General features: G+C 47.1%; 4 protein-coding genes across 4 annotated transcripts; 3 read left to right on the forward strand and 1 right to left on the reverse strand.

Moving 5' to 3' along the window:
• Nucleotides 1-426: 426 nt before the first annotated feature.
• PAAG_03757 (hypothetical protein) lies at nucleotides 427-1,356 on the forward strand (the record flags this gene model as incomplete). Its single annotated transcript, XM_002794118.2, has 1 exon — nucleotides 427-1,356. One exon carries the CDS (start codon nucleotides 427-429, stop codon nucleotides 1,354-1,356), a length of 930 nt encoding a protein of 309 aa, XP_002794164.1.
• Nucleotides 1,357-2,378: 1,022 nt separating this feature from the next.
• PAAG_03759 (ubiquitin-conjugating enzyme) lies at nucleotides 2,379-2,978 on the reverse strand (the record flags this gene model as incomplete). The annotated part of the gene is made up of 2 exons (XM_002794120.2): nucleotides 2,379-2,716; nucleotides 2,810-2,978. 2 exons carry the CDS (start codon nucleotides 2,976-2,978, stop codon nucleotides 2,379-2,381), a joined length of 507 nt encoding a protein of 168 aa, XP_002794166.1.
• Nucleotides 2,979-3,283: 305 nt separating this feature from the next.
• Nucleotides 3,284-4,708, forward strand: PAAG_03760 (endonuclease III; the record flags this gene model as incomplete). The annotated part of the gene is made up of 1 exon (XM_002794121.2): nucleotides 3,284-4,708. One exon carries the CDS (start codon nucleotides 3,284-3,286, stop codon nucleotides 4,706-4,708), a length of 1,425 nt encoding a protein of 474 aa, XP_002794167.1.
• A 501-nt stretch (nucleotides 4,709-5,209) lies between these two features.
• PAAG_03761 (helicase) lies at nucleotides 5,210-7,597 on the forward strand (the record flags this gene model as incomplete). Its single annotated transcript, XM_015845056.1, has 4 exons — nucleotides 5,210-5,808; nucleotides 5,881-5,913; nucleotides 5,986-7,469; nucleotides 7,530-7,597. The coding sequence occupies 4 exons, from the start codon at nucleotides 5,210-5,212 to the stop codon at nucleotides 7,595-7,597; spliced, it is 2,184 nt and encodes a 727-aa protein (XP_015702145.1).
• Nucleotides 7,598-13,027: the final 5,430 nt, after the last annotated feature.

The raw sequence follows: 13,027 nt of genomic DNA on the forward strand, positions 1-13,027 counted from the left end.
ATTTGCAAGATTCCATTTCTGCCCGTCTGGGTTCTCAGCGTTTGTTTCCTGTTCCCTGCTGGCAGAGGTGGAGCTTGTGTGTTATTTTAGATCTCTGTGCCTTTCTTTTTGTTTGTTTGTGCCGTTTGTGTACAATATACAAAACTCAACATTTCTATCCACCTTCACTCAAGCAATTCGCCAATTCACTACGTCTACGTCTCTCGTCCTTTTCTTTCTCTCCGACTGGTTCTCTTCCCCCACCCCCACCCCCGGTCCCTCGGATTTCGTTCCTGTTTCTATACATAACACTCCTTATTTTTACTACATTTCACCTTCTCTACAACTGAAGGCCACCAAGTCTTAATCTCTCAAGCTTTTAATCTTCCTCCCTTCGAGCAACAGAACCCATACTGAGAGGCCTCCTTCCTTACCCCTCCTATCCAGATGGCTCGACTGTGGAGCCCTGTGCTCCTCCTTTTCCTCACTCTCATCCTCATCTCCTCAGTGGCTACCGTGGAATGGGAAAAAGCCATGGGTTTTCGGGCCCACTCCCGCCCTCATTTTGCTGGTTCGTTTAAATCCCTCTCAGCTCGAATCCGGCCTTGTGATAATTGCCTGGCAGAATATGTAGTCTCAGCTCACAGTTTTGATATAGTTAATAAAAGACAAAACGGCAGCGATTCCACCATGAAACCTCAACCATCAGGTAACCAAAGCCCACCAAGCACCCCCGAACAATCATCCTCCGAAAGTTCTCCCGTTAACCTCGAGACGCCCTCCTCCACTCCTTCGCCAACAGAATCCTCTCCTGATCCACCCACAAACACACCCAACCCCACTCCCACGCCAACACCAACACCAACGCCAACCCCTTCCGAAACACCCTCAAACTCCCCATCCGACACTACAACCCAAGAATCAACGCCACCGCCATCTCAACCGGCATCGCAATCGCCAGAACCAACTCCATCAAACCCGCCTCCCGCGTCCGAAACCTCTGCAGCCCCTCCCCCCAGCACCAGAGCTACCACAGGACCCAACGAAACTCCGAATCGACCCACCTCAACCACGAACAGAAATACGTCAGACCCCACGTCGAGTGCGACTGCACCGCCGTCAACCTCCCAATCAAGCGACTCCTTAAGTTCAACCACAGTGCTCATTCAAACCACAAACTCAGACGGGTCACTGACAACAATCACATCTGTCGTCGTCATTCGCCCGTCAGCAGCGAACTCGCAACCACCAAACGCCAGGAATTCTCCTGCATTGCAAACGGGTAGTGGTGCGTCGCGGGTGTCTGTTGGCTGTGGAATGGGGATGGGTGTTTTGGTTGTTGCTGGTGGTGTTATTGCTGTTGCTATGGCTTTGTAGACAGAGTCATATGGCTATTTGGGGGAATGGTAAAAGGGAAGATTTGGAAATGACGATTTAATGAGAGTGGTGAGATGTTGAGTGTTGGGCGATGGATGCCGAATAATGAAGATGTTTCGCAAGGGAGAAAAAATGAGAAACCCCATAATTCGAAGAGAGAAAGTGGAAAAGAATGAGCTGCGTGCAGATAAACTTTATTAATTTGTCTTCTTTTGGCCTTCATGGATTAGAATGGAAGGGTAAAATGGAATAATGAGTAACGACAGGGATTGAGTGAATGCAAGCTGGAGTTGGAGGTTCTTTCGAATTTATATACATACCTAATCTGTTCTTTCGTAAAAGATAATAATTGTAACCCAATTTTGAAGAACGCTTTCCACTTACTTTTCTCTCTTTTCGTATTATTTTGATCGTCGTTACTTTAATCAAATTGCCAGATCAAGGAAGGTCTTCAAGCTTGATTTTGAGCAAGGTATAGGGTCACCATCGAGCCCATGTAAGAACCTATTTTCTAACAGTGCGGAGGAGTCCTCTAATCAGTAGTTACTAGATAATATCGTTAAATTGAATGGAATAGAAATCAAAGAGAGGGGATAACAAGCAACGGGTAGTATCTCTAAAGGCAAAACTTGTTCGAATGACTGGAGTCCGAACTACACAGCAAACCGTAGACAAACACTTCCAACGTAGAATCCAACCCTGTCGAAAGGGACGTGGTTTGTCCCTCTACCACCCCAGTAAGTTGGTACCGGGAAATCAAGTTATATTCCCTTCATACAGACAATCCCTCCGCCCTTTGGTGTCGATCAAGAATCAGCAGCGCACCGTTCTCGGAGTATTCTCCCCATTTCACCAAGGGGATATCTATCCCCATTCTACCTCAAGATGGGGTATCGGGAATAATTAAGCTAAACGAGCCGGGGTCGATATATCCCCTGTCATCATCACCTCCACCCACATATATTTTTTACATATACTTGTCTCAACACATAAACCATTTATATCCCATTACTCCTGTCCACTCATCTCCGCCCACTGGCATCACCCGCCCACCTCTCCTCCCCCGTCCAATACCTAACCAACCCCTCCCACCCCACTCGATCCCCACTCTTCATCAACACCGCTACATCAACATTAAGCGGACTCTCCGGCCGCGGGTCCGTCAGCAACTGCTGAATCGCCGACAGTGTCGAGGATAGTGTGTAGGCGGGACTCCAGTGTTCTGTCGTGAGAAGGGTTAGGCATATCTCACCCGTCGTGAAGGAGACGTTTGGGTGGCAGATGCGAGTTGTGAAGGAAATGGTGGGCGGGTGGAGGGGGTAGGTGGGCGGGATGGTGATATTTAGGTGCCAGAGGCCGCCTGGGTGATGTTAAGTTTGAGACTTTTTGAGAAACTACATGTTGAGATAAGATGGTTTTGGTTTTTATTGGGGGGTTCAACGGGGAAAAATACTTTCGTACGGTGTGCCACTTACACCTTTCAGGACTGCTTCCCAGCGTAGCAGGTCTGTGTCGTGTATGGGACCGAGGTGTAAGAGGGCTTCGTTGGGCGATTTCTGGTAGTCACTTAGTTCGCGGATGAGCCGTTTTGTGGTCGAGGCGGAGGAGGGTTGTTGGGCCATTGCAGGTGCCTTTTGTTTTATGTATTGTATGGGGAAGATAGAGGAGAATCTGGGAGGTTATACACGAGGCTCCGGGAAATTGCATGATGTTGTTATATTGCTCTGTTGAAGACGTGAAGTTGAAGCTGGGGAAAATAAATAACCTTCGTTTGCGCCGAGGTTAACTTGGAGATCCTTATCACCACGTGAGGCTCGTAATCGGCATGACTAATCCTATTGGTTGTTCAGGGGCAATTCAGTTCCTATAGTCAACGAGCGGACGACTGCAAAAACCCTGGATATATAAAACAATCGATAAGCCTAAAATGCGAACATCGCGAGTCTCCAAGGAGACCGCAAGGCTAGCCGATATTCTATCATCCACTCCGCGCCGCCAATCGCGACGAATCACCAGCTCCAACCCTCTAAGAAGTTCTGCGCTGTCAGACAAGCAGCCAACATCTCATCGCAGTAAACCCATAACCAAGGAGGAGCAGAATGATAGCGCAGGAGAAGACAGCTCATTACTCTCTTCTGCCAATACCACTGACATCGAAGATCTCTTAACTCCTGTCTCTCAGAAGCGAAAGCGGAAACGCGGCCAAGACACGATTTCCACCATCAAAACTGAACGATCAACTTCTACAGGGCGTAATTCTTCGTCGACTAGAATATCCAGTACACCGCAAAATTTTATTATTGCCAAGGATGAGGAATCAAAGCCGAAGCTTGGTGCGAAACCCAAATCCCGAAAACTACCAGCGCGTAAAACCACAGCGGTAGATGGAACTGTCAAAGTTGAACCCCCTTCGAATTGGGAAAAAATTTACGAAACAGTGAAGGAAATGCGGCGCAAGAACCCCACCGCTCCTGTCGATACCATGGGTTGCTCCCAGCTCTACTGGCGCTCCTCATCCCCCCGTGACAGGCGCTTCCACATCCTCATTGCTCTGATGCTTTCGTCGCAGACGAAGGATACTGTTACAGCCCTCGCAATGCAGCGGTTGCATACAGAACTAGGGTCGGAGCAGGGGGGCACGGATACAGATGATGGGACGCGGATAATAAAGAAGGCAGGAGAGGGAAAAATAAAGGTAGAAGCAGAAGCAGAAGCAGAAGCACAGGAAGACCAGGAAATGAAAGGACTAGTATGGGACCACACCAAGCAACAGGCAAAGAGCACTCTTACCCTTGAAAACATCCTCGCCGTCTCCCCCACCCGCCTCAACCAACTCATCCAAACCATTGGTTTCCACAACAACAAAACAAAATACATCAAGGAGGCTGCCATCATCCTGCGCGACGAATACGACTCAGACATCCCTCCTACCATCGAAGGGCTTATGCGATTGCCAGGAGTGGGTCCCAAGATGGCATATCTATGCATGAGTTCAGCCTGGGGCCGTGATGAGGGCATCGGCGTCGACGTACATGTGCACCGCATCACGAACCTATGGGGATGGCATAAGACGAAAACGCCTGAGGAGACGCGGGCGGCACTGGAGAGCTGGTTGCCCAGGGACAAGTGGCATGAGATTAACAAGCTGTTGGTTGGATTGGGGCAGACGGTTTGTTTGCCTGTAGCCAGGAGATGTGGGGAGTGTGAGCTTGCAGGATCGGGCTTGTGTAAGAGTGAGGTTAAAGGGTGGGTGGGGAAGGTGAAGAAAGAGAGGAAAGTGGAGGGAGATACAGAGCTGGTAAAGAAGGAGAGTAAGATTGATGTTAAAGTTGAAGACACAGAGGAACAATGATTTGTTGGGATTGTGGATGATGATGGAGATACATGCCATTGTCGGGTTTTCTGTCCATGCTGTAAATCTGAAGGACAAAAACTCACATCGCATTTCTAGATCTATGTATGTACACCTACAACAAACAAAGTGGGTTGAATTTAAGAATAAATCTAGAGTATTTCATACATATGTGCGTTGTTTTCGCACTAAGGCTATCTCTTTTGTTCCGTTGTAAACATTTTCGATAAAGACACTGACCGAACCTAATTATAATATATTTGTGCCCCTCCTACATAATTGTTGAACCACCACCAAGAAGAATACACGCCCCTGAACATCCAACAATTATCCACCCTAACATTCATTTAACAATAAAATACACCCCACGATAGAAACCTTGTTTTCACCCCTCCATCCCTTTTTACTTCACATAGTTTGACCTCCAAGTCGGGAATACATGTTCACCCTCCCCCATCAGAAACATCCTATTTATTCAACCAGGCTAATCAATCTAACCCCATGCCAACTCCAGCCTCAATTCCCGTCCAATCCTTCGCCCAAACCCAGCAACGTCTTCTCCTAGCTGAACATGAAGCCGAAATCGCTTCGTCCGCGCTTGCCACCTCCATCGCTCAATCAGGTGGCATTGTGTCCGCCTCAACTCGCCGCGCATTACAAGCTACCGGATATGCATTGACAGGCCTGGTGCTAGTCAACTGTCGGACCGGGATGGGCGGTCGTGAGGTTGGGGAATTTGGAGTGGATAGCGCGATCGGGTCTGGTGCGAGGAACAATAATGGTGGAGGAGGTAGGGGTGAGGGCGAGGTTGCTGGTGATGGTGGAGCGAAGAGATTGGGGGCTCATGGGATAAGAGTTGGTGATGTGGTGAGGGTTGAGGATATTTCAGCGGGGGGCCGAGGTGCTGCTGGCTCCGGAATTGCAAAGGGGGCTAAGGTAAAAGGGGGAAAGGAGGAGGAGAGGAAGCATAAGGGGATGGAAGGTGTGGTGACGAGGGTTGGGGAGAGGAGTGTTTGGGTTGCCTTTAGCGAGCGAGGTGACATGGGGAAAGGGAGGTATGAAGAATCTGTGGAGGATCTTTGGGCGAGGAAGGTTTGGATGTGAGCTTTGTTGTCTTCTTTGATGGGAGTTGTGCTTATTGGAGCTATTGGCTGATAGCTGAGGTGCTACAGGGTAAAGCTGGCAAATGACATTACGTATCGTCGGTGAGTATTGCATTGTTATGATTATGAGAGTTACGGGATACGAGATGCGATTTCTAATTCGACTCCTGCTAGGATGAAGCAAACGATGACCAAAATGGAGAACATGACGGAATCTGAGTATACACATTTCATGAGAGTTGTGTTCGGGCATACAACACCCTCTCCAGTGGATATGGATTCCATTGGAACAATTGATTTCATCGACCCTACATTAAATGACTCGCAAAGGGAAGCAATTCGATTTGCACTTGCATCAAGGGAAATTGCTCTCATCCACGGCCCACCAGGGACGGGTAAAACCTATACCTTGATAGAGCTGATTTTACAACTGCTCCGCCGCAATCTACGGGTCCTGGTTTGTGGTCCATCAAACGTCTCGGTTGATAACATAGTCGAACGGCTGGCTCCTCATAAAGTGCCATTGGTTAGAATTGGACATCCAGCTCGTCTTTTATCTACTATTCTGGATTACTCTTTGGAGGTTTTAACGCAGACGTCGGATGCCGCTGCCATTGTGAAAGACGTTAGGAAAGAGATCGAGATTAAGCAGGCCAGTATACGCAAGACTAGGAGTGGTAGAGAGAGGAGAGAGATCTACAGAGATCTAAAAGAATTACGGAAAGAGTTTCGAGAGCGAGAAGCTAAATGTGTGGGTAACCTTGTTACGGATAGCAAAGTGGTGCTTGCGACATTGCACGGGGCTGGTGGGCATCAACTGAGGAATCAGAAGTTCGATGTTGTTATCATTGATGAGGCAAGTCAAGCTTTGGAGGCTCAATGTTGGGTACCCTTGCTATCTGCTACCAAGGCGATATTGGCTGGAGATCACTTGCAATTGCCTCCCACCATCAAGTCCACTCCTTTGAAATCCAACGGGGCGGAAAGTGGAAAGTTGAGTGGTGAAGAAAAGGCAACTCTAAGCGCAGATAGAGATAGTAGTGTAGGACAACATAAGGCGACAAAAGGAGTTACACTAGAAGTGACACTTTTTGATCGTTTGCTGTCACTGCACGGTCCCGCCATCAAACGCATGCTAACCACACAATATCGCATGCACGAGAAAATCATGAAATTTCCTTCGAAGGAGCTATACGAATCCAAGCTAGTTGCAGCAGACGCGGTGAAACTGCGTTTACTTAAAAATTTGCAATATGAAGTCGCAGAGACCGATGACACGCGGGAACCTTTGGTATTCTACGATACGCAAGGAGGAGATTTCCCCGAACGAACCGAGGAACCTGCTGTGGCGTCGAAGCAAAAGCAGGAACCCATGTTTGCAGAGAGTAAGAGCAATGATATGGAAGCTGCTGTGGTGGCTCGACACGTCGAGAATTTGGTTGCGACTGGCGTGAAGCCTGAAGATATTGCTGTGGTGACACCGTATAATGCGCAGTTGACCATTCTGTCTCAATTGCTGAGGGACAAGCATCCCGGGATAGAATTGGGGAGTGTGGATGGGTTTCAGGGGCGTGAGAAAGAAGCTGTCATTGTGAGTCTTGTACGCAGCAATCCGGAGCACAAGGTCGGTTTTCTTGGTGAGAAGAGGCGGTTGAATGGTAGGTTGCTTTGTGTTCAGATTTTATTGCCCCAGACCTTTTATTTCCCGTGCGCGACAGAAGAACCTCCAATCCCGATGGATGAGGTAGTTGGACGACCGATGAGCAGGTGGCAGATCACCACATAGGCTTCAGGTATCTTCTGACATATGGCTAACGACGTCAACAACCGGCAGTCGCCATGACCCGTCCCAAACGTCATCTGTGTGTATGTGGGGATTCTGAAACAATTCGTCGGTGAGTCAAACGAATCGTATTTACCCTAATGCCCTTTCCATATATCCACTCCCCTGCAATTCTTGTGAAGATGAGTTTCAATCTCCTCCCAACAGATGGAAAACGCAGAAACTCTCAAAGCGGGAGAACAATATTTTTTAACTTTTGATCTGTCATGATTCTTTTTGCTTTCGTATCACAGCGGCAGTCAATTCCTGCGACGATGGATGGACTTTCTAGAAGAGAATGCCGATCTGCGATATCCCGACGCAAGCGAATATTTATAACAACCATCGGATAAGCCCACTCCAGGGGCACAAATTCCCTTCATCATCGAGAGGAAAGTCTCGAAATGTCGAAAAAGCCATTATTATATCATGAATTCAGAAATGTTGTCATACTCCCGCTACCCTTGAGCTAAGAAGGATTGTTTTTCCTCAGGTCATATCAAGCAAGGCGTTCGGGCGACTCAAGTGGAAAAGTAACTAGGTGAGAAAGCTTAGGAGGAGCAGATATTTATCAACCAAATGGTTACAATGTCCCATGGGAAGGAAAATATTAAAACATAGGATCCGGCAACTAGCTAAGGTGGCTTCAAGTGGACAGTCACTGAGTCGTAGAAGTGGTATGAATATCACGACAACAGCCAAAAAAAGATAGGTTTATACCCGATTTGGATCATAAAATCAAACAAATGGAAGCACATCCATAGTTGATGGATAGAAGCACATTTTTTTTCTCCCAGGATATGATGATGCTCAACACGGCAACCTTTCGACACTTGGAATTACCGCTTTAGATGTGGAAACACAGTTTTTTGAGATGGTTAAACAATTAATTATTGAGTTATGTGGAAGATCTTCTTTTCTTCACTCGCACATTCGGACCTTCTTCTTGTCCCACAGCCAGTTTGAAACCATGTGTGAAAGCGATATCAGCTAAATGTCAAACCCCGCTTACCAGCTCCCTAGGTGCCTGCTGCTCACTTGGATAAATTGAGCACTGAAGACCATGTATTAACACAGATGTTATTAACTAGCAACTTGGACAACCAAGTGTTAGATTAGTGGGATGATAGCACACCGCCCCATTCACGGGCCCTTTACTCATGGATACCCCGCGATTTAACGCGATCGGTGATAATGGCACTGCGGCTAAATATTATATTTCGTCCATGGATCTCTGCCCTGTTTCAAGCTTCTATTCTGGCTCACATGAGGGTTTCCGGAATTTTTATCGCCAGGGGATCAGGAACAGAGATGGGGCAATGGATCAGGGTATCAATATGAGATAAGCGACATGTCAATGTCGATAGTATCAATATCTGTATTGCTATTGCATTTTTCAAACTGTTTGTATTGACAAGAGTCCGTGGCAAGCTCTTAATATGGGATTATACATACACAAGGAGCAAAAATCCCAAGTCCGCGGTTCTTCTACAGACACAATTTAATCATGAACGAGGTGCGTTGTGCGAAATTGACGAGAATACGTTGCGAACCTTGTTACAGCTCGTCGTTGATCAAGTAATCAACTAATATATCATTCTCAAGTGAGGGATTGATATCTCATGAGATCCGTGCATAACTTGCGAGGCTCGGAAATAAGACCACTATTCAGACAACGTCGGAGTAGTTTCGCAGGGTCTTTTTGGGTCTGCCTTGTACGCAGTAGACATCTCAGATACATGTGGTGGTTGAATGACTGAACCACCCAGATATCCGGGTTATGTAGGTTGGGTCCGTGTTTACATGGTCGCATCATAACACCCCGATAACGAAAGGCAACACAGGAGCAACGGGCAGCTTTTCTCCATTATTTTCATCTCCCTTTCTTTGAGCGTAGAGTTGCTTCTATTCGCCCATGCCATGTCAAGCGGCAAAGACCTGGAAAGCATACTTTCCAACAATTGGGCCGCATCATTTGGAAGTAACACACTGTTTCATCGGACCGGTTAGATACCTGGCAGATGAATAGCATGTGAGGAAGACTTCAATGGATCTGGGGAGGCGCGCAACTGAAACTACCGTAAACAGTTCATGAAACGGGTTCCACGAATGTGGCACCAGAAATGGATAGGGGAGTAGACAGGACGAGCCGAACTGCCAGGATATAGGTGGGATGAGCAGTCGGGTAAATATGGCTCCGACTCTCATTCTGCAGGCAGATGTTGGTACTTTTAATGCTCCCCCTTTTTTTTTTTCGCACCCGCGTGGGAGAAATGGAGGAGGGAATACTCCGTATAATTAGAGCAAAGGAAATGGAACCATCATGGCGACACCTAGGTAGTGCGATGTTGGAGCCCGCATGAATATGGTGCCACCGGCCTCAAGTCTTGCGACACACAGTTTGATCTGCGCCTGGTGGGAATCACAGAAGTTCTTCAACACACCTTTCAAGATCGTCCTGATCGAGGTGAATGGGAGGAAATTTGGACGCAGCCCTGATCTCTGATTGGTATTTATCTCAAAATTTCGGGAAGATATTGAATATCTTCCCGGTCCCCGGTCGCATTCATTCTGGGAATGCATAATCATCATCCAATTAAATCGCAAAATCCTAAAAGGTTGACTGACGCAAGCAAAGCGGTAGTTTTTTCAGCCCGGCTCGGCAGGGTAGGGTTAAAAGTGTATGAGGTGCATACCGATCGCAGCGCGTTATGCCGTTTTTATTGGCTACACTGTAGAGCTGAGGTGGTATCAGAAATAGTGAGGATATCCGATGGTGGGTGAGTTTTTCGGGCCGATTAAAGGCAACCGCGGCACACATTGATTATGGTTGCTTAAGAGGAACATTCGGACTATCAACTGTTTGGATTATTGGCTAACTCCAACGTATCGGTCGGAGAGAGGATCACCACTGAAGGCAGAAGGCCTGTTCTAAAAATGATTTCCAGCTTTCATACTTCGGACAACTCCATCTCCAGAACGTGAAAGTCATCGGCTGATGGCTGGGATAAGGGGTAAGGTGGGGTGGAGATTTGATATAGAACGCGGGAGCAAAGAAAAAAAGAAACTGAGAAAAGCCAGACGGGAAATGTGTCTCATCGTGCCGCTCAGTGCAAATATGCAGTTTGTTGCAGTTGCTATTTTATACACGTACAGTTGTTTGCAAGGCGTTTGGGCATAATTAACTATCATCCTTGTAACTTGATCCTTGATAATGGAAAAACTCCACCGGGAGTTCTGGAATTATGGATGTACCTTATTTTGTGACCCCTTTACTGGTTGGCAACTATTAGCTCCAATTTGAAGCTACAGCCCAAAAAATAGTTGGCTGACAATGATTGGATGAACTACCCCAGGGATCTCCATTTTCCCGCGTTTGCTGCGAAACCCACGAGGGTATGATAGTCTTCAACCAGTGCCACTCTCCACTTATCGGGTGCATCGCGAAATTTGGCTAGACCAGGGGTTGAACTCTTCCCCCGTAGACTAGCGATGGAGACTATTGAAGTGATTGGATACAGGTTCGTCATTTGACCCCTTCCCCCAAAGTTCCAGATGGGATTGGCTTCTCAGAGCAGTGAGCTAATGGTGGGTTGGCTCAATCCGATGCTAGTGAAACCATTACCCTGTAGCATTGCGGTGGTTTTCTGGCGGTGAAGATAATTTTCTTTTTGTTGAGTGGGTACGCTGCGTAGTGGTGACTGTTTGAGGAACCGCATGATTTAACTGTTTGCAAAGTTATATAACTATATGGATTTGAATGTAAGAGTGGTTTGGCATGGAAATTTGGAGAACAAAGAACCACAGACGGGGGTTGAACCCATATTCTGCTGTGAAACCGGAGCCAGCAAGAAGTAGAATAAGTGATTCATGAAATGGGTCTGTCTACTTGCTGCTGGAAACTTGGAAAAAAGTCTGAACAAGTTTCCATCGGTTAGATTAAACTTCTTGGCCCTGGCAGGAACCTGATTTTCACGATGCATCTTATCATGTATTATTGGGAGAGCTGTACTCGGTAGGCTTCAGCCCTTTTTTTGTGACCCCGTAAAGAATTGCCAGACTAGGAAAAATGGTAGATTCCCGAGGTCCTATCTCGAGAGGAATCATTTGGCCGTGTGGTCAGGCCCCCTCCATGACGAAGAGGGTTGGCAGAAGTGCATAATCGACAGAAGTGGATTAATGAATCCATTGCTACCTTGTATCAATCGATTTGCATCCTTGCTTGGCTTCGCGTGCTCGGCTGGATGCTAAAGTATGGTTGCCGGAACGTAGGTTGCACAGGTGACTTCGGCTTGGTTTCCGGTCCTCTAGTTATGCCCGCGATAACCGTGGAATATTTATAATAGATCATTTGTGCCATAACTAACTCTGTTAGTAGAGTCTAGGGAGATTACAAGAAAAAATGAGGGTGGTATCTGGTGATAAATACGGAGGAGACTGTTATATAGCTTGGCTTGGCTCGGCATTCAAGGGATGTGAACGGGGGCCAAGGACTCCAGGACTGGTGGTTAGTTGAGGTCAAATTTTTTCGATTCGTCCTGGCTCTGTGGCAAGGGGTGCAACCACAACCACGCAACTCCGCATTGAAATCCGTGAAGCTCGAAACCGAGACTGAGAAGTTGGTGAAATTGCCGGGAAAGCCAGTTTCCACCGTACTTGTGCCTCGCATCTTATTGTACGGGACGAACCTTGTTTGGAGAGAGCTGTGAGTTCGTAACCATGGGTAGGTGATATTTAAGCGCGATCCGGAGACGGGAGACAAAACTCCACAATCCGGGATATCCAAGCTTAATTATAACTGTTGTCTGTTATTCCGTGTGCGAATGTGGTATTATTGTTACCATCATTCTGCAAACACGACCCTGTTACGGGATCGGTAGGGAGATTCTCGATGAGTCATTATCAAATTGTAACATAATCAAAGCATAAAAGGGGGTCAAAAGGAGTGCGGGAGTACGGAGTAAACAACGAGGCAGTTCCAGAGAGAAAAGCAAAGACCCATCATGCCAGGAACAGCGTGCATTGTGCATTGTGACGGCCGCCAGCCAGGTGGACAACCTGTTTGCTGCACGCGTTGGGCCTGGACTTCTTCTTTACTGCTTCCGGGGCCCATGGGAAAGTTTGATAGACAGAACTCGAGTGAGAGATGTGGAGGAACCCGTAGTAATAATAATAATCCTGTCTGGTTAGAGTGAGCTTCAGTTGGGTGAAGTTCCCGACTTTTTCAAAAAAAAAAAAGACAGAAAAAATAAAATTAATTTAAAGAGATAAGATCAAGTAGGTTTCTACTATGATTATTATCATCCATGGGATTGATTGACTGTTGGCTTGTCTGCCAGAGCCAGCACCCAGTTCCCATCACTCGTTCAGCAGCAGCAGCAGCAGCAGCAACAA

This window comes from Paracoccidioides lutzii (genome assembly GCF_000150705.2).
Source record: "Paracoccidioides lutzii Pb01 unplaced genomic scaffold supercont2.9, whole genome shotgun sequence".
In the NCBI taxonomy this organism is placed as follows: Eukaryota; Fungi; Ascomycota; class Eurotiomycetes; order Onygenales; family Ajellomycetaceae; genus Paracoccidioides; species Paracoccidioides lutzii.